Below are 22,127 nucleotides of genomic sequence, written 5' to 3'. Positions count from 1 at the left end.
GGGGGGAGCCGGTGGAGCGCGGACTTGGCTGGGTGCGGAGGGTCGTCGTCCGCCTCCCCGCAGCGGGGAGGGGGCCCGAGCACCGGTAGCGCTGACCCCTCGGGGAATGCGCTGCGGCAGCCGGCGGGTGTGAATGGGGAGGGAGGAGAGAAGAGACAGGGAGGGGAGAAGAGACAGGGAGGGGTGAAGCACATCGCTGTTAATGGATGAATAACTTTACTGTCTGCTGCTTTTCTGCATTTTCCTTTTGTCCTGATGGCCAGAAATTTATCGTTCCTTCTCTTTCTCTAAAGTACCGAGCATTTTAATTTGCATTGCGTTTGTGAAGCAACACATTGGAACCTGGCGTTATCCCATTGCTAAAGTTTAAACAGCTGTAGCAGTAGCTCTAACACTCTCATCAACCAAGGCTGAATCGAACAGCTCTGCTTCGCTTCTTTACCTCTTGCAAATAAGCAACAGAGCCCAGCCAGAGCTGGCCCATAACTGCTGAATTCATCACAAAGCAAACCTCAGTTTGCAGCCTCATAGATCATTTAGTTTCTGCATGATGCCATTCAAACAAAAGGGTGATGAGAAAGCAGTTCATTGCTGGAGACGGATTGCAATTTGTGTTTCATTTTGGCTTCATTCTTTGGCATTAATCCAGCATGGTAAAGCACAAAATGCTGTGACGCTGTCCCCCAAATAATAGGGTTCAACTAGATCAGCATTCAGCAATGTTTGTTAGAATTTCACTTCTTAAATGTTAAATAGAATCTCTTACCATGGCCATTAGATGTTGAAACAGATACTCGAATCCATGTATAGCCACCCTTCTTTCTCCCTGCAAAATATGATAAAAGTTTCGCTGAATAAGGACTTCAGGATTTAAATATTAGATTGTATTTAAGTGCAGAGCCAGCAAATGATTGCTTAAAACAAAAAATTGACCCTGCAGCCTCTAGCTATGGAAATAATCCCTAACACAAAAATAGCAGTTAGGGTTAAAACTAGAAAGTCAGACTAACTTTACAGAACGCTTGCCCAAAATACCTGCTAGCTTGAGAGCTACAGCTGTGAACCTTTGTGTTGTTTCTGGTATCATAGATTTGAGCTTTCTGAATTGATCTGATGCTAATATAGAATTTGGTTTTGTTTTGTTTTGATAAGTGTATAATTTTGCATCATTTTGCATCATTAATTTGATTTTTTGTCTTACAGTTAATTTGTTACCATGTAGGTAGATTTCAAGAGTATGCAGTTCAGTGCACAACATTAAGTTTTCATAAGCAATATTAGACTAATGTATCTATTACAGAGCACAGCAACTTGAAGACAGAAACGAAGAGTCGCAGCTTTGTGCTGTTCTTGTATAACTTGTAATGAAGTGCTAGCAGTAAATAACAGTGGTGAAATAATAGACGAAAATACGGTTCAAATGTGTAAGTAGCTTGCTTTACTCTCTTGCAAGGCTAAATCTAAAAGTGTCTTGTTACTAAGCAAGACTTGAGAATGATATCGCGTAGATCAAAAGCTTCTACCTATAAAGTGAATGTGCCATTGATTTTTCTTGTAATTTCCTAGTGAACAGAATCATAGCTTCAAGATCAAAGTAATCTTATAGGAAACAGGGGAGTTAGTTACCCATCATTAACCAGTATCAACCTTCACACCATGAAAAAGTAGCTTTAGAGCAACTGTAACTTAAGTTCATCCCAATTAGAAATGATTGACTTAGCTTCTGTGTACCAGTCTACACTTAGATGGATATATGCTGACTGTGATAACAGTAACATCTAGTCTGTTCACAACCAATTTGTAGCAATCATTATAAAAAAAGATGCTGGTACTATAAATCACAGTACTATAAAGGACTAAATATGACTGTGAGCCAGAATATCTTTGATTCCAGTCCTAATGGCTCTCTTTTCTGAACTGCATGACCATAATATACAGACGTTTTCATAACTCCATGAAAACAGGAACTGCTGGATGCTCCAGGGAAATTCAGGATGCTGACATAACTACTGGCATCCTGGCCACAAGTATAAGGCCTACTTTAGAATTAAAATTGTTCTCTTCAATAATGTGGGAACACCAGTTGAAATTGTTTCTGCCCTTTTTCAGATGTGAAGGGTCCAAAATTATTGAAGCTTTCAGAATAGCTAAAACATTGTTCTTTACGAACTGCATTTAAGGATACTCTGACTGAAGAGATCCATTTTTTTATTCCATGGGACATATCCACACAAGTATGAAGATTTTGAGTACAGCATTTTTTTTTTCCCCTGAATGATCTCTTCAATGTGTACATTTGGCAGTTCCTATACAGAACTGACGGTCACACCTGCTTCAGAAAAAGCAACTAATTGTTTTGGGTTTGTTTTTTTTTTTTAATCATGGAAGTGCTGCTTCAAAAAATCCCCACACAGAAACTTGCACTATTATTTTCTGTAGTTTTTTGTGGTTTTGCAAGAACACAACAGGATTCTCCCCATCTCTTTTAACCCAAGTGGTACGTTTTGCTCATCTATTTACAGCTATATTGATCCTAAAGAGATTTAGTGTCCTGAAGCCTCAAGCTTACCCTAATTATTTCTGGCTTTAAATTTATGTCTCTAAAACTGGCAGTCTTTGACTGATAGATTAACGCTATTAATTGTCATGTATGCAACAGTTCCAGAAAAATAGTGGAGGCACGGCAGTTACTTTCACAGTTTAGTGGATTGAAAGGCTGCAAGAAGTCTTTCCATTCTTAATGTACTTACTGTTTTCCTTCCCTAGGGTCAGCTGTACTACCCAGCAGCAGTACAAAAAAGCTCTGCAAGTCCATGTTTGTTGGTGTGCTACACAAGACAAACTTTCATCCAATTTTACATTATTTATTCTACCCAACATGGGTTAAACAACAGAAAACGGTATTTAAACAGACAGTATTTAAAGAATCCTTTCCGCATGCCTGTTTAAACAAGGTGCTTAATTTAACAATAATGTTCATCTTGATTAAGAATGTTTCATTTCACAGAATACTGAGAAACCATAGTCTATTAAAAAAGATGGACTATGCAAATCATTCTACCACTTATGTAAATACCACCAAAAGCTGAATTCTCACCTACAGAGAAGCAAAGCAGGTCTTCTGTTCCTATTGAGAGCGCTGCCTTCTAAAGAAAGGGTAAATAAATTTTTATTCAGTTATTGGATGATAGCTAAATATACATTGTAAAAAATCTTACATCAAATCTTTGTTGGTTGTAGTTAACTAAAGTTTAGGAAGTGTCAAACTGTCACACATTAATTACCATGTTATTAAATCCATCCTGTTTGTAAGCTTCTCCAAGGATCAAGACCAATTCTGACCTCTGACTCACCCCCTGCTACCCCCCAAAATGTAAGTATGACTCTACAATGTATTCTTAGGAACAGCATCAATCTTCAATGGCATTTACTTACCAGAGGCAATACAGCCATGTTACAAAATGAAGGTACTAGAGAGTTCCATGGAAACTACCAATGCATTTGAAATGCTTTAATTATATTTGAGCTTTTTCCTCCTTTTCATTTTTCTTTTTTTTTTTTCCCCAGCTATCCTGCCTTACAGAGTTTGCAGTAAAAATAGTAACTCTTAGCAGCTAACATGTCTTTCAGATATCTTCTAGAATCTCAGCTATTTCTCTTTCCGTGACATTTTTAGCACTGTGAATTAGATTATAAAAATGTAAGTTAGAAATTCAAATCTTTTTAAGAGACAACTAGCCACCTGACCAATAACCTGAATATTTTGCACAGATTAGATATTTTTAGATGTGCATAAGCATTTTAAAATACTTTTGCTGTTCCAAATGCTGTAAACAAACATGAGTACTATGCCAACAGGAATCTGTGGGAAAATTTGAGTGATGCCTGCTCACACTGTACCCACCTCATTACAAATTTTATTACTCATTCATTTTAGTAAACTCTAATCTAGGTTATTATGCCACACCCATCACCATGGGAATGTGACTTAAAAGTACCAGCAATACTTTGCTGTTCAGCTTTTTCTCAGACCTTGTAGTGTGATCTGATTGCAGTTTCAATATACAAAAACTATTTGAGTAGTTACACCTGACAGATTAAAAAAATTCAGTAATTACAAGCATCTTCAGCACAGCAACAATATATAGCACTTGATAGGAACAGTGAAGTATAGATAAATAGCTAAGAGATCGAGATTAATTCATTCTTAACCATGAGAGAAACAGCAGGGGTAACTCCCCATCCCTAATTAACTGTCTTACAGCAGGGGTAAATACAGTAGGAGTTTTACTTACTGCTTCTGCTCAATCTTCTCGGCGCATTATCCATACTGACCGCCACCTCCATAGAAAGAACAATTTAAAAGACAAGATTTAAAAGAACAATTTAAAAGACAAGATTTAAAAGAACAATTTGGATTGGTTTGGGTTTTGGCAGCCTCAGACTTTAAACATCTACAGATGATTAAGATGGATAGAATAAGAAAAAAAGGAAGAAGAGTTTTCAATATATGGTATAGGTGGTCTAAGTCTAACAGTTCACACTCTAATTCGTAACAGGATTCAGGGATAGCCTCTAAATACCATATCCAGACAGCCCAAATGCCAGGCAAGGCCTAGTAACCCAACGCTTTCCAGTGACTAGCTCCAATCAGCTCCTGGCTCAGCAGTTTCCTAGTCCCCTGCTAGCAGTCTACGGAAGTGCCTACTTTTGCCTATCAATAACCAACTCATCATACAGATTTTGACTATATAAGAAAATATTTGTGCCACCTATTTATTAATTATATTGATAGCATCAGAAGAGAATAGCAGTGGTATCAAATGACAATTGATTTATGCCCCAAAACATATTCAAGACAGATGGAGATAATACCAAGACTAAAAGGAGCAAGTCTAAACATCTGCTAACAGTTTTGCAAAAGAAGCACAAAAGCAATATAAAAAAAATTAATTCTGAGCATGCAGACACCTCAGTATTTACAAAAGTCTAGAGCCTTTCATTACGTTAAAAAACCAAGATTGTTAAATGGAAACAATCCCATTTGTGGGAATTTTAATTCAAGCATGTATGCAAGTGTAACAGCATGGGACATGTGCTTCCAATTGTAGTAGACTACAGGTGAAGGACAAAAACATTTCCTGGCTTGAACAACTAGTCAGTCCAGTCACTTTGGACAAAAATTCCAGTGGATATAAAGTGTGGGCCCAAACATAGTCCATTCCTGCCCCAAGCCCCCCCAAATAATATTTGCTTTAGATACCAGAAGACATCATCTTCCAAATATGAAAAAGATCCGTATCTCCAAGTAGTTTGTGTGCAGCAAATACAAGAATGACCAAAGTGATAAAAAATGCTGAACAATTTAAAATTCAAAGCCTTATGAAAATTAAAGATTTAACATATTTAAACTAGAATTTACCATTACATTAAAAGCCGTGTTGCTGAAATGACTTCACTTTACCCTTACTCTAATACCTTCAAAATAAATCTTGGAAACAATAAAGTTAAAAGCTACTTTAATGAGAAGTCTGAGAATTTGTACAAATGATAAAGACTTATCTATTCTGACCAATTAGGTGGAAGGGTGATTTATTATGAACTTATTGTCAACACACAGAGCACTGTATGGGTACTGAGCATATGAAGATGATTTTCATCTTGCGGTTTCTGTAAGCAAGGCAGAACTACACAAGTGCTCCTGTAAAGTTTAGGCTGCATGTCCTACTAAAGCAGCAGCATTTCATAAGAGCTATTAAAAAAAGATCTTCCAAGGTGTGGAGAGAGAACTGCATGTTTAAAATATGAGCACCTCAACACACCCAAGAGGTGTGTACACTTGAAATCATTACCTCATGCCCTGCATCACATTATCATCCACATGTGAATGATGCAGCACACAGCACATAATGGCTTGTGTAAACTGTCATTACTAGCTTTTAACGCCATCGCAGGAGATGGCATGGAGGAAGTACAAGATCTCTATATGCTTCCCAACAGAGATTTCTTTCTAAAGTGTGTGGAAGCTGGAAGCAACGTACAATTTCATTATCCATTCCTCTTACAGAAAGTAATACTATTTCTCCTATAAAACATGGGGTGGGGGGGAAAGCCTTTTATTTTAGCACATACAATGAACATTTACCTTGACCACTGCTTTCCAAATGCAACCAGCTAAGCTGAACTGGCATATGCTGCAAGAAGTTTTTTTAGCCTCTCAGAAGACAAGCAGTTCATATGTAAGACACTTTGATTTTCACTTCCTGTAAAGTTTAGAGGAAAAAAAGGAAATAAATATAAAAGCTTTAACTACAAAAAGCCTGGGGTCCTCTTAAGCATTCAAATGCAGAATGTACTAATATATGGATCTTTGGGAAATACGTACTATCTGTAAAGCCAAGAATTTTAAAAAGTAAGTTCAGTCTCTGAAGTTACCTTATCAAAAACACCTTTGAACATCTCCCCTTCACAAGTCTTTTCTTAGATACTTGAAAATACTTTGTTTTACTATGCAACTCACTTGGCTAGGATGACTTTTTTCCTGCATTTATATAAGGACAAACAAATGCTTTACCAGCTCCAGAGAATACTGTTACGTCAATCTAGTACTCCCTCTGCTGGCAATGCAAATTATGTACAGTCATTTCACCTACAGGTGCCCCTGAAGACAATTTTAACAGAAGGGAAGTGTTAGAACAATTAATCAGCAGAATTATAACACTTTTAAGCTTTCAGAAGTGGTCAATTCTTCAGATTATGAAAAATGAATGATATGGCAAGGTTCTATTTAAGTAGCTAAAATAATTTTAACAGTTTCTTGATTATGAAAACCTGAACCCAACAGTTGTGCCCCTTCCTAAAATATTTAACTTTATTCACCCTCTTTTTAAACAGCTTGTTTTTCTAATTATCTTCAGCAGCTAATTTTCAAAAATCAGCAGTTCGAGTGTTTAGGACTCGAAAAAAAAATCTTTATATAAAAGCTCATTTATTAAACATCTGTACACAACAATGAACATGTATGTACAGCAAGTTTACATGAAGGATGATGTTACAAAAGATACAGTGGTAATTAAAACTGGCCCACATAAATAATTTATAAAAATATTTGAAATGGTGAAGATAATGCTGGTAATCCCTGATTATTTTCATCCAATTGTCAGGATTTTGATGATGTGGGAAATCTTTATGTTAGACCTTTTTAAAAACATTCTGAATATATTAAACTTATCTACAGGATAATTAGCAAAATGTATAAAGTATAGATTATTGTACAAAGGACAGATATTAAAAAAATCACCAATCCACCTGAAACTCAAGGACAATATAAATCTTAGCCAAAGTAATGAACAGCAAAACACAAACTCCTCTTTTTATTGTTTCATGTATTGGCAAGTAAATTGCTCTTAACGAATCAACAGTCCTATTATTCCTCAGTGGAAGGATGCAATCTCGGAAAATTCTGTATTTTCTGGCTGCATTGGTGGTCCTGGTCGATACGGAAGCCCTGCACTGACTTCAGTTCCAAAGAAAAACAGGGCAGAGCTGTTATTTGTCAGGATTTTCTCCTTCCCACAAAAGGATAAAAGAAGGTTATCTGAGTTTGTAAAATTGGAGGAGGAAAGAGAAGGAAGCAGGGATTTGGACATAAGAAACAAAGGAAGACTAGTTAAGACTAAGTCTTTTTCTTTTGCTGGTTTCTTGGGGAATTTTTTAACACGCTTCTTATTCGTAGATAAACACCTGTTGATTCTGCCATATTTTCAAATTCAAATGGTGTTATGCCTGCAGCAAACTTGCTCATATCAGGAACAAGACTGGAGTTTTTTGCAGATGATTCAGTGCTTGTTACCACTTTACTACCGCCTGTATTTTCTCCATCATTAACCTCGCGGTTGGGAGCAGGCATGGTGTTATCCAGCAAGCCTTCAGAATCTGTATTATCAGGATTTTCCTTGAAATTAAGTAAACTGTCTCCTGGATTAGGACTAGTTATAGAACGTTCATTTTCTGTTATCTGTTCACTGATGTCGGAAAACCTAGTTTCCACTGTAATCACCTTATCTGATGATCTTACTTCTGCAACAAGATCTACTTCATTCCTAGATGGTGATGATGTAACAGAATTTCCAGTTAAAGGTGTATCAACAGGAATCTCAGAGTCACTGTTTGTGCTTTCTGCCTGCTCTAATGCTGCCCAGATTAATCGCTGCTGTTCCTCTAGCTCTTCCAAGGTCAGAGTATCCTCATCCATTATCGAGTCCACTATTTTTGGCTGAGGAATATCACTGGAAGGATTCAATGGTGGAGTAGTCCTAGGAAGAGGAGGGCGTGTGGGTGTTGAAGGTTGAGGTGGTGTAAGATTTAGTGGAGGTGTTCCTCGTGGTAAAGGAGGAGGAGTTGACATCGATGGATGTCCAGGTGGCAGTGGAGGTTGGAACTGAAAACTGTTGTGAGTTTGAGATCTTTGTGACACTTCCAGGTCTAGAAACAGATTAAAAGACATCTATTAGAATCTGAAATCTGATGAGGACAAGATTCAAAGTGCCAATGTTCTGATTAACTAGCAGACTTATGTCTTTTCATCCTTGGTTTTCAGCTGAGAGAACAAACTTTTTGAAGGTTTTAATATCCACTGAAACTATGTTTTTGGGGATTTTAACTCTGCTAGCCATTCAAGGAAAAAAAAAAAAGATAAAATACTCTTGAGGGTATTGAGAACAAACTTATTCCACACCAAGACACACTGAAGGATTCCCTCATAGGAAATCCAAAAGGAAAGCCAGAGGTTTCTCTAGCTATTCTAACATTTAAACACCACTGTAAGTCCTCCTGTAAGTTTGACTCATTTTTAAGACGTTGTCAGCTTGTAACTTCCTACATTACTTCATCCAAATATTTAAGGATTTGGAGGTCTTCATAACAGATGTTTCTTTAGGATACACTTGAAGTAAAGAGATCGGAATTTGTAACTTAACATTCCAATTGCTCTGAGCACATTTGAAACCTCCTACTTGGTACTGGAAGATATGACAAGCACAGCAACAGAGAATGCTTATTATAGAGGCCCAAATGAAACTACAGTAGGACACTGCTAGCGTATGTTAGCATTTACATTAATTACCACCATAACGAATATTAACACACTGGTTTCTCTTCAGGAACACTGACATTTCAATTCAGAGCAAGTTATTGTGAAAATAAAAACTGAAATTAGAAAAAAATAATTGCAGAATAACTATACCAGAATCTAGGTCCATGTCAGCTGCTGGTACCTCCAAATTGTCGTCTTTTGGTCGTTTAGAATGATGAGACCTTGACTGAGATGCAGCCCTTTTATTGCTAGATTTTGGACTTGGCTGAAAAGAAATTATCCAGGAAAACAAAAGAAATCAGTATTAAATTCTACAAGGTAACATTTCCAGCTATAAGAATATACTTAAAGCAATTTCTAACTATACAATCATTTGGCAACCCAGTGTGTAAACTAGACACTGAAGTTTGAGAGACTTAATGCAACTGAATAGAACTGTAATCTTGTTCAGGTTTAAGTGGCAAAAGAAAAGACTGTCTGCATTCCAAACACAGGATTATGACCAAGTCCCCACCTGGACAGCTAGATCTTATGAGACCATCACAAGTCAAGTATTGCACATCCCTTTCTGGCAGGCTTAGAATTTATTTTTTTAATTCCATATAGCATTACACTTTGGGACTGAGAGCATAGCATGCATCTTCACCCTTAACTGGAAGTATTCTACAGTAGATAACACTAGGCTAGAGTCACATTAGCGAAGACCTGAGAATGATACAGGACAGGACTACCATATGTTTTCTCAAGTCACTGTAATAAGGTTACTGTAAATCACGACTACACAAGTAAGCTTTTCACTTATTAGGGAAGTCTGGAACTAAGACTGGTTTTAGGCTGTAAAAGTTTACAGCAACCTTTTTTCACAACTGTTTATAAAATATTGCACACTTGGGATCTGCTTATATTAATTGAAATAATGGAATTTGTTCTAAACATGAAGCTCCTTTTTGTTAGAACAGGTAAACCAAGCATCAGCATTTCATGCCTGGTAGTGTCAGTAAGAAAGTCTATCCCCTTGTGCAAAAAAGAAGATATAAACAAGAGGTCATCACTGGCTATGCTAACTACAAGACAACTTTTTTTTTCCCCCCCAAATAACAATGAGATATATTCACCGCATGAAAATTTGAAAGGTAGTTAGCAAAAACATCCTTCTGTTGAGATGGCTGCATGGGGATGGAACCAAATATCTGCCATTCCTACAGAAAAAAAAAAAAAGGAAATAATGTTGCATATGGTTGGCTAGTAACACAACAGTAAAACTTAAGAGAAACACTTGAGAGATTAACAAGCCAAGATGAATTCCAGTTCTCATCAAAAGCCTCATTTATTAGAGTAAATAGATCTTTAGTTGAAACTTCTGGCAAACCAAAGTACTCTCACCTGTGAACACAAACAGCTGATGCAATGCACTATGACTGGGTAGTAGGAATAGTAATTTAAAAAAAAAATCACCTTTACAAAATGTCGTTAACTATTTCATAGCCACTACTCTTCAACATTTGCAACACAACCACAAACTTCCCCTCGAAATAACTGTTCAGACAAAAAAGGCTTACTTTGAAAACTGTTAATTTTCAGTCAAAACTAAAAAAAAACCAAGGACCGAACTTTGGTTAAGAATACTGAATGAAAAAACACATTTGGAAGCCACTAAATGGGCAAACGTAAAGCTGTAAAAGAAAATGTACAAGTGCTTCTTTTCAATGCACAGGCATTAACATCAGTGATGGAGTTCACTACTAACAGCAGGTTAAAATGCTTTTGAAGATAAAAAGTTCAGCAGCAGCTGCCACAGGAGATTCCTTGTGTGCTCTGTGCTTAAGAGGGCACCCACTATGTGGGTCTTCTGATATGACTCGTTTTGTTCTAGCTGTTACAAAGCTTCCCAGAGCTTGTCCACTGGTCTGATGTAGTTTTCTATGGTTGAAATTATCTTTATGATAACACCCACAGTAATTTTCACATTCCAAGAACATTCAGAAAATTTAGATGTATGGAAGGAACAGGCATTCATGTGTGAAGTTTTCTGTTTAAAAAAAAACCAAAACAAAAAACCCCTATCCTTCTAGGCTCCTGTTGGTCTCATAATGGAAATAATCACCACAGAAGCACTGTCAGACCCTACCCACAAGAGTTGTGACAGATATCAGATAGATGGGTGTCATGTCAATTACCTCAATGGCCCCTAGTCCCAAAGCAGGTGCTTAAAAATAAGAGCCTGTTGAAAGAAAACTGTCATATGCAGAATATAAAATGTTAAAACTTGGCCAAAAGTAATTAATGTTACTCAGCATGTTGTTTAGAAGGCAGAGGACAGCCACTTACATCTGGGATCCCACTTGGAGTAGATATATTAAAGCCTGGATAGTTTATCAACTTAGAGACATCGTAAGTGGTGCGTTTTGTTTGGTGAGATCCTTCATCTTCCATTCCACCATCACCTATAATGAAATATAATTATTATTGATGCTAATTAAGAATGTTACTGAAAAAATCCACAGGATTTAAGAACAGGGTTTTGGGGTTTGGAATGTAAGTATTGATAGAAGGCTTTGTAATCCACAAAGGCAATAACAATGACCAAATCTATCAAATACATGCGTGAAGCTTCCCCAGAAACTTAACTGGGTATTCATAATAATACTACTCTTCATGAACCATTACTAGCCTCAGAATTTGGCATCAGGACTGTTCTCCGAGATGCAGCATAAATGCTGGTCTTAGTAAAAAGCTGGTAAATTACTTGGTAAGTTGGGTTTCAAAAAATGTATTCTTTACTTGTTGGTGATCTTACTCTTATTATATATAGAGTAAGTTACTGAACTTTAGAAAGTACTATGCTTCCTTTCATAAAACATAAGAAAAGAGAAGCTTATTAAAAAAAAAAGGAAGAGGAAATCTGACAACAGGCTATTTGCAAGTCTTGCACAGTTTCACAGGAACTCTGTTCTAATAGCAAGGGTTGATGAGAGTGAAATCACACTGACAAAGAGTCATCATCTATGCAATCCAATCATTATAGAAGTTGTTTCACTGTCACATCATAGCTAGATGAAAGGGGAGTATTTTTACATTACTTTAGAAAAGAAAACTTCATTTACAACTTCCTCTCTCTCCCATGAGGAAGATGAAGGTTTACAAACTAGGTACTTTGTCTCCTGAATAGGGTGCAGCCAGTAAATAGCCTGCATTCTGAAAACTGCATTCCTGCAGCACATTCCTTACCTTTTCCATCGTAAAGTGCAAGTCCCGAGTACTCCATTTCAGCCTCCTTGAGCCAGCCTGGAGGATAACCCAGCTGACGCATGCGATATATAAATGGAGGAAGACTTTTATCTGTGACACCAAGTGCATCTTGAAGTTCCCCACTAAGTTAAGGAAACAAACAAAACAAAATGTTCTCCACTAAAATCCATGATTGATTTCTGACAAAAGGAAGTTATGAATATTTTGTTGAATTTTAAACTGTCAAGTTAAAATAACTTAGTGTTAGCTCAAACTATGTTGCCTGTCAATCCCAAATATAACAATTTTAGGTCAAAACCAGCTCTGCTGTTAAAGGTAACTTTTAACACTTTCATTTCTTGTATGCTTAAACATTTTGTGAGAATTAATTTTATGCTGAGAACAACTTACTTGACTTGTTACTTCTGATTCATGGCCTTAACTGTAACTATATTGTCAGGAAGGGTGGAACTTAACACAACACTAAATTTACTGGTGATTTCTTTGGAGACTGCTACAGTCATATTATGATTTTTTAAAACATTTTGAATAGAGAGAAAAAGAGAGGAAGGGATACTCAAAGCTCAAAATTTTCAGAATTTTGCATGCATTTTTAGTTTATTAGGAACCTAATATATTTGCAATTTGAGTAGCCAAAGAGTAACATTTATCTCCCTACATTAGGGAAAATGCCATGGGAAAGAGTAGGACTATTAAACTACCAATGAGTTTTCATTTGAAAACTACCTGTGCAATTTATTAAACAAAATTTTATTTAGCAAACAAATTTGAATATAATACACCCATAGCTAAGAGTAGCAGATGGACTTAATAGAACTCTGGAAAGTAACATCTGGCACTCCGAAGGCAGAAAAGGTATTCCAGAAAAGCAGTGCAACAGCTAATGGAAGGAAAAGAGATACCTAATTACTCCTGGTTTAAATTTTCCAAACCTCTCTTCTACTTCTTCTGCATGATAACGCTGCTGAAAATTCTGATTGCTCGCTTCACCACAAGCTTCCATAAACTCCTTTCTCTTCTCACTTATACGAGCTGCATTTCGTGGCTTAAAGATAACACAATTGGGAAGTTTAGATTTGGACAATTTAAAGTTTATGCACTCGTTCACCCAACATAAAACTGATACTCCTTGCCCTCAGCATGCTTAATCATTTATCGCATGGCCATGGGATAGAACTACAGCTGTAATGAAAACTACATAGCAAAAAAATAAGAGTATTTGCATTGGATCTAGCAGAGCTCTGAAACAGGAAGAAAGACTGTTCAAACTGAAAAATGTCCCTCCATAAATTAGAGGAGACATTGAAACCATTACACTTCAAAATTAATTTATGTTGATTTAATATGTTAGAATTTATAAGTATGAACAGTATAATCTAATCAACAGAGATGAATAACCATTTGTACATCCTGTCCCCAATGCATCTAATTATTTTTTTTAAATGGTGCAGTTACACTGAAACATTTCTTCGAGAGCAGCGGTCTTTTGAATACTTATGTAGACTTTACCTTTGGGCAATCTTTCATTTGATGGTCTTCAGAACCACAATTGAAACAATGCGGTTTTGGCCTGCTTAAAAAATGCACAAGAAGTTAAGCCTGAAAATCATTTTGCAATGTTGAATGCACTTAATTATTTTAAATCTTGTTAGATTTTTAGACTTGGAAAGAAAAAAAGTAAGCATTGCTTGCTGACTTCATATGCTGTCTTCTGCTTCTCTTAAATTGACTGCGTAATGTTAATCTTCAAAAGAGACTAACAGAATATTGTTTATTTCACAGTCCTAAGGGGAACACAAGAAATGAGAAAAACACAGGCACAGCATTTGGTGGTGGTGGGGAAGAATACATGACAGCATGTGGAAAGGAGGGCAGGAGAGAAAGAGAGAGAGAGAGAAAGCGAGAAAGAGAGAAAGAGAGCGAGAGGGCAAGCGAGGAGAACTAAAATTACAGTGGAAAAGTAGTACTTCCAGGCAGAAATGGAGCTTTTCTATCCCATATAATAGAGATCTATTCCTTTAAGAGGGAATAGAATAGTCATACAATAATTCAGGCTGGATCTCAGGAGATCTCTAATCCAGTCCCTTAATCAAAGCTGGGTCAGCTATGAGATCAGACCAGGTTGCTCAGGGCTTTATCCAGTTGGGTCTTGAACATCTCTCAGGATGGAGACTGCATAACCTCTTTGGGCAACCTGATCCAATAGTTTACTGTCCTAAAGGTGGAAAAGCTTTTCCTTATATCATGCTGCAGATAGAAGAGTATTCACTGAAGGATTTCTGCTTCTGATTAAATATGTAAACATTTGCATAGATAGTGTCAATAAATGAAAACAAAACCTACATACTAAAGCTTACGCTATGTCCAGAGGAAGGAAAGTGAAGATGTTAAAACAATACCTTTAACTCTAGAGCACAGATAAGGAACCCCTCAATTTAATATGCCTGTAGTACATTAATACCTCTATTTCTCTTTTTATGCTTGTATCATCAGAGGTCTGATCCTTTTTACAATACTAAGAATCAGTTACCAGTAGAAACAAGTAGGAGAGCATGGCTACTTCTTTGGAAAGTCCTGGTCCACAGTTTGAACAAGTTATTGCATATTGTGAAATTGTGCACTGAAAACCTGGAATAGAACTGCAGCTGGCTTCAAGCTTATTTTTCCTTGTAAATTCATACCATGGCAGCAAACATTTTCAACATTATAGGGAGGGAAAATCCCAATCTCTTACCAGATTTTAGAGAAAGATTTCTTTTCTGAACGTTGTTTTTTTACCGAATTAGGATGGGAACCAGAAGTGGAGGCAAAAGGATGACACAAAAATGAGTGTCCAGGGTAACCCCCGCCACACACACACTCCAACCACTTGAAGCCTCTAGTAAGCTAAAGTGAAGCACATCTTCTGCTTCATCTTTACATAGTATTCAAACAGAAATGTGTGGTGATCCAAGTTTTATCATCACCCCTTTTCACGAGCACAACCCTTCAATCTGCTTTCCATTCAGATGGTAGTATTTCTAATCAACCCGGGGTTTAACTCAGCATGCCCCTTTATCTTTGAAATTCCCGCTAAAAGCTTGCCTAGTCTTCATTGCATCTGAAATCAGCGACTTTAGATGCTACGAAGACCACACAAGCTGTCAGTTGGATACTTGATTTGCTTTACTTCTTACCTCCCATAAAAGCTATACAATCAACTCTAAGATCAGTCTGTCTTAAAAGTCTATAAAATAAGTCAGACAGGAGTTGTTCTACAAAACAGGAAGAATGATGGCAGTACACCAGTGCAAGGATGACAAAGCAATCACTAAAAAGGCAAGCAACAGAAGAACTGAACATAAACTTCAGAAAGTTTTTACACATTGATTTTAGGCCCTTCCTAAAGAAAGTCAATAAACAAGAGAGACCCATTGACTGCAAAGCTCAGCACTGGTTTACTTAATTTAAACTCATTGCTCAAGTATGTTCAAGGGTTTAGTATACTAGGGAATAATCACAGTGTACATCTGAACTTTTCAGCTCAAAACTTTATATTTAAGAATAATACAAACCTTTTTGGTTTTACTTGTATTTCTTGTCCATCTAGGGAGAGAATCTGGCTGAAAACTTGCTGATATCTTTAGATTTCAATAAGGAACTGCTACTGGATGAAGCAAAATTTCAATCTTGTTTAAAATATCAGTGAAAACCTAATAGTGCTTTGAATAGAATACTGACTCTTCTGGATTAAGTTACAGATGGGTCCTTGACATGAAGTCCATAGTATAAACTACAGAACTGTATCTACAATAAACTATTTTCTAAGATGGGCTTGCGTTGTTTCCTCCTACCCAATTTCTATCCAATAACCAATTTTGTTCTTTATCAGCACTTGCTAAAACTACAACACTCTTGTTTATAGGCAGAAGTTTCAAGCTAATAATTCTGATATGCTTCACAGCAGTCTTATTAATAACACATTTTGGTACAGCTTCAAAAATATAACTTGCTTCTCAAGTATGTGGAGACAGGTTGTATCATACTACTTGTGTTTGCTTTTGGACTGCAATGTGTCAGCTGCTCTGCCCATTTGTCTAAAAACGTATGAGAAGACAATAGAGCTGCAAGCAAACCTGCATGGTAAAGACTTAACAAGATTCAGTAGAGTTCAGAAGCACAGCAGTTTCCAGAATCTAACAGTTGCTTTTAAAAAGAAGAGCAGATGCCAGATACTAGTCAAACTGACGTGTTAATTGAGTGCAGTACTTCAGTCATTCAGAAGCACGGTACCTGATATACCACTTCACTCAGAAGTAAGTGCTATTTTAGGCTTAATGTCATCTATGGGAGCTCTAAAGAAAGATGCGGTATGTACATTTAAAGAACAGTATCAAAGCTAAGCTGGCAGACATGAAACTTTAGCCACACTTAACTTGGCATTTTAGGAGAAATTCCCCTGTTAGGCATCTACTTCCTTCATCTAGAGGTTGGGAGACAGTACAAATATCATTCGGAGAAAAAGATTGACTTAATGAACTATAACAGAGACAGCTTTCCAAAGGTAAAAATTACAGCACAGTGCATACACAGTCAAAGGCAGGCACAAGAAAACCCAAGCTAGCCAGCTTATAAATTGGCAATTTTTGTTAAGATAGAAGTAATTTTTTTAACACTAGGAAGTGACCTTTACTACAAGCCTGATAACTAGATATTGCAGAAATGAACTGTGAAACTGGTTCTTGTCCTGACTCTTTCTGGGGCAGAGAAGCAATACTGGAAAACCTGGGAGATGAGATTACTTGTGAAACTTCTTGTCCAATTTCTTTCTGTCATTGAGGACTAAAATATTAAAAAACACTTTTTCCAACATTTCCCTCAATCCCACCTTTCAAATACTGGCTTTAATAAACAGTAAAGAACCAACTTTAAAATGGATGCAAGTTAAAGAGCATTCCATAGTTAAATTTTATTACAAGACTTTCCCTCTGGCTCCCACATTTGGAAAAAAACCCACCTTACAGCATATTTGAGTTTGCTAAGCCCTTTTCTTCTCCCAAAAAGCAGGTTTTACAGTGGGAGAATGCTTATTCGTTATCTGGAATGAGCTGTCATTCCAAACCTGATTACAAACTGGCCCAGGAAATTCCTAAAGTCACAAGATGTATTTATAAGGATAAGGCATTCACTCTTCCCAAGCATAAGCCTTCTAAAAATCAGCAAGCCAATCATATCAAAATACTTACAAGTTTTGAGTAAAAAAGCCATTAATGACTCATTAAAACTTTTCATCTATAACAACTGATAATGGTTTAGATATTACAATCTACTGAACAGAATCTGAGTTCAATTTACCCACTGGCATTCTTTGGATTTGACAAACGGAAAAAAACCCTTGTTTTAGTAAACAGGATACTTAGGTATTTCCCATCCTTCTGTCAGCTGTGGATTCTCATTTAATATAGGCTGTCCCAGTTTATCGAGACAAAAATTGGTAAAATACAGAACACTTCCTACAACCTGTAGAAAAAAAGTCAGAAAATTGTCAGAAATGTGTCAGCATTTAGGTCAGATTGGTAGCATTTCTATAAATTTACACTGCTTGAAATACTTCCAGGTTTTTTTTCCCCCGCTCTGTAAGAATTTACAAATAATACATGCCCACACCTGTACAAATAAGTATTTTTTCCAGTGATGTAGCCAAAACATGCTGAACTTAACTGCTATTACACTGATAAATGAAATTTAACAAGACCTTATTTTAATGGCAGTGTATACTGAATATGTAAAATGAAGAGTCAGACCTACCATTGAAGAGTACATAGTCAAGAACTTACACTAAAAGCTTCTTTAGTTTTTTTAACAGAATTCGAGCTTGCTGTTTTACAGTCCTCTTCCAAAAGAACACTGGAGGGCTGACATGAAAAGTAAAAATGCAATTAATTTAAAATAACAGGAAATAGAAGAGCTCCTAAATTACTGAAGTATGTAAAAGGCACAGAACATGGAATACAGCTGCTACTCTTTCATACAACATTAGTTAAACAGTAGGATGGAAATGTCTACATCAGTCGTGATGCCTTCCACAGTCCAAAGACACAGCCCGTTTTTAATGTTTTCTTTGATAAGCAATATGCTGCATAAGAACATCTTTATTCTTACCTCAAAAGCTAAGAGAAAGATGGGGAGAAATGTGCCATTTCACCCTTTTATTGAAAGGGGATTCTAAAAAGTGAATGTTAAGTAAAACTCAGAATTCTAAACTAAGAGAAGAAAGTAGAAATTTCCAGATTCTGTTGTTCATCTACACTCTTATATATACTCAAAGTTGGGCCAAATACTGTCAGAACAGGGTATGTTAAGTTTGTACCTTATGGTCTTTTCTTGATTATTTAAACCAACTTATTGCTTTGCTTTTACACAAATTTCACTAGGAACAGTTTTAAAGAAGCATTTTCATAGGCAGAAAGGCTATTTTCTTTGTCCTGGTCCTCTATTTTTGGAACAAATAGTTATACAACATTTGTTTGAAAGTTACTTGATTTGGAATTAAACAGGAAAAAATATCTAGAATTCAGCTATTTAGCAGTATTTAGTATTTCAATATTCCCGCTATAAAGATGCGAAAGAAGGAGCACCTACTAACAATGAGTTTTAAAGTACCTGTGGCTTAACATTGAAGTGCGTTTTTTCTTGTTCACCCTTCTTCTGCTCTTCGTATTTCTGAACTAAATTAAAAACAAAATCTTCAATTTCTTGACGATACTGCCTGTAACAGAGTGAAGAAGTATACAGAGATGAAGACTTGAGGAAGACTGAAACATATGCCAGTTGTCTTTTTTTTTTAAGCATTTACTGTTTAGTAAAGAACTCAGAAAAGGGGCAGTTAACTTCTTTCCTGTCCTCCTCCCTCCCAGCCCCCACCAACATGAATGCAATCCATTATTAGAGAGCACCCTTACATTAGGATGGCAAAAAATCAACTCAGAGGCAGGGAAAATTTAATTTACTATATTTACCCACAACGCTCATGAAACTCAAACTGCTGTTCAGACTCACTCCAAGTTCCTGGAAGTCACACTTCATTTCATAATAAAAACAGATATAAAAGCAACAGGCCTGCTGTCATATTGCTCATTATCCCTTCTCCCCTTCAAGCTTAACAAGTTTATGTTATTGAATGAAACATATATCCATCCTTTGGCAAAACACTAACATAGCCAAACAACAAACAAGAACTCCCATTTCCTGTCAGGATTGCTTTTTCTTGGAGAGTACTTACTTAGAAATTACATTGTTCATAAATAAAATCTGTAACAGAGGTCCATCAAGTTTGGAGTTGTCCACTGAAATTCCACTAGAAGAACAGAACAGAGACACAGACAATGGTTGCTGTACTAGCTTTACTGTAAATATTCCCTATCCATTTTATCACAGCAAAGAGTCTGTAGTCCACAGAGAGAGGGAGGTTTGGCTATACAAGTTCTGTCCTTTTAAGAAGTTCCAATTCACTTAAAACAGAAATCATCCTCTTTCAAGCAAAGCAGGTTGCCTGGTGTGAGGTGGAAAGAAAACAAAGCAGAACACCACACTACAGAAATTTTCTTCTAATTGCAGTAAACTGTTATAAAATAAGATCTCTTATTTATTCAACCATTTTAATTTACTTGTTCTCATTGCTGAACTTTACAAAAACCTGTTTTCCTAAAGGTCATGTAAGTTTCATAAACAGATAGATACACACAAATAAATAAAGTTACAGCAGTACAAACTAAGTTCTTGATACTGAAGTCTAAAAGACTTCAAGAATGGCAATGGCATTTTAGAAACCCAATATCTGAGCAGGGACAGGGACATAGAAACAAGGTTTCTAAAATATGTTTCTAAAAGACATTGTTACCTCAGGCAGCTATTATCTCAGACAAACTCTATTTCAAACACATATAGGTCATAAAAAGCATTTTACGTCAACATTAACATACCTAGGACGAGTCAGAATATTCAGCTTCCTTTTAAGTTCTTGATGTTAGTTTATTGTTAAGGAACATTACTTTCTTCAGAAGACACAGACCCACATCTTAATTAAAGGATCAAAACAAACAAGAAAACATCTAACAAGAATTCCACACAATAACTGATGGGGGTTCCTTTTCACTGCACAGAGGATTATTTAGAAATCCACCTGCCGCTGAAGAAACACAATAAAATGAAAAAAAAAAACTCAAACAAAAAAAAACAAAAAACAAACCACAAAACCCCTGAAAAAACCCTAAACAGGTGGAAAAGAGGACTAGCTGTGACAATCCAAATAGTATAATTTATTACATGTACTATGGTTGAATTGTCAGATTTATAGTATTTACTTTAAAAAATGCCTACAATCGTCTCGAAAAAAGTCAACAGTAAGACACACATACTTGTAAATAGAAAACAAACTGTAAAAAACATTTCAGATTCCACTCTGCTGCAGTATCGAACCCAAAAACCGTTCAGGGTACCAGTCACAATTTAACAGTTTAAAATTATTTTTAGCTATGTTAAAGATGGATTTTCAAAGCGAACATACAGCTGTTCCTCTTCTCTAGAAAGACAGAAAGAAGGAATCCAGGGTCAAGTGTTTTAACAGCCATCCCAGCACCAAGAACTCCGCTATCTCCTGGGCCAACTTAAGTGCAGCTGCCACGGACCTGGACGTTCTGAGAATCAAAGTTTTCAGAGAAAACTTCCTCTTAAGTGACGGAAGCAGAAGCCAAGAAAAACCAGCCACCGCACCGAGACGCGGGCTCGCAGCGGCCCAAGGCGGGAGCCGCCGGGGGAGGGGGGAGGCTGCCCCCCTCCCCGCCAAGCTCAACAATCATCGTCCTCAGCACGCGCCAGGGCTCCGGCTGCCAGGCAGAGACCGACAGGGCCCTTCCCCACAGAGGCACAAGGCCCGGCCTCACGGAGGGAGGCGGGAAAAGCCGGAGTCCCTCACGCCGGAGGCGGCCGCCAGCCCCCGGAGGGCAGGCGCCAAGGCTGGCCCGGAAGGGAACGGGCGGCAGGAGCGGCGCCCGCCTCTCCCCGCCCCGCTGCGCCCTCCCCGGAGCAGGCCCTGCCTCTCCGTCAGGATATTCTCCGCCCGGAGCCGCCGCACCGTCTCCTCGCGGTCCCGCAGCCGGGCGTACAACTCCTCCAGGGCTTTCTCGGGTCCCTCCTCCTCCTCCTCCTCGAAGCTGAGGCGAGGCGGTGGCGGCGGCCCGTCCTTTTCCTCGAGCTGCTCGAAGAGCTCGCGGTCCCCGAAATCCACCTCAGCCGCCATCTTAAGCTGCAGCAGGAAGGGAGGGGCTTGGGGGGAGGGAGGGGGGAGCTGCCGAGGCGGGGGCAAAGGGCAGAAGGAGCCGCCGCTCGCAGCGGGAGGCGCCGGGCGGGCGGGCCCTTGCCCCGTTGCGGAGCCGGGGGACCACAACTCCCAGCATGCAATGGCGGCAGCCCGCCATGGCGGCGCCCGGCCTGCGGCACTGGGAGATGTAGTCTGCGCCCTGCGGGCGGGCGCGGTGCGTGCTGGGCTGTCCGCGGCGCACGGCGCGCCGGGAGCTGTAGTTCTGCGGAGGAGAAGCCTCCCCAAAATGGGGGGAGGCCAGCAGCTTTCTCGACAGAGACTCTCTTGTCTCCAGGAACCATCTGCCCCACTGCTCCTTTTTTGTTGTTGTTATTTTTTTTCTTCCTCGGGGTGAGGGATGGAGAAAAAGAGGGCAGCAAGCAGGGCGCAGGACAAGAGTATTTTTAAGTAGGCTGTCTGCAGCAAGGCCCCATCCAAACTGCATCC

At 38.1% G+C, this 22,127-nt stretch overlaps 1 protein-coding gene across 2 annotated transcripts; it reads right to left on the bottom strand.

Annotated features, from left to right (window-relative positions):
* Positions 1-6,969: 6,969 nt before the first annotated feature.
* ZCCHC8 (zinc finger, CCHC domain containing 8) lies at positions 6,970-21,709 on the bottom strand. 2 transcript variants are annotated; one of them, XM_010582161.1, is made up of 14 exons: positions 21,434-21,709; positions 20,305-20,347; positions 19,605-19,679; positions 18,986-19,091; positions 18,160-18,237; positions 17,739-17,842; positions 15,898-15,963; positions 13,853-13,916; positions 13,246-13,388; positions 12,323-12,465; positions 11,423-11,538; positions 10,210-10,293; positions 9,245-9,359; positions 6,970-8,484 (listed from the first exon to the last, which is right to left on the bottom strand). In XM_010582161.1, exons 1-14 carry the CDS (start codon positions 21,618-21,620, stop codon positions 7,676-7,678), a joined length of 2,133 nt encoding a protein of 710 aa, XP_010580463.1. In that variant the 5' UTR covers positions 21,621-21,709; the 3' UTR covers positions 6,970-7,675. The 2 variants fall into 2 exon arrangements, with proteins under 2 accessions (XP_010580463.1, XP_010580464.1); XM_010582162.1 differs by having other exon boundaries at positions 13,853-13,913.
* Between the last annotated feature and the right edge of the window lie 418 nt (positions 21,710-22,127).

This window comes from Haliaeetus leucocephalus, unplaced genomic scaffold (genome assembly GCF_000737465.1).
Source record: "Haliaeetus leucocephalus isolate CR32 unplaced genomic scaffold, Haliaeetus_leucocephalus-4.0 Scaffold840, whole genome shotgun sequence".
NCBI lineage: Eukaryota > Metazoa > Chordata > Aves > Accipitriformes > Accipitridae > Haliaeetus > Haliaeetus leucocephalus.
The sequence above is the reverse complement of the archived record's forward strand: the minus strand, read 5'-3'. Positions and strand labels throughout refer to the sequence as shown.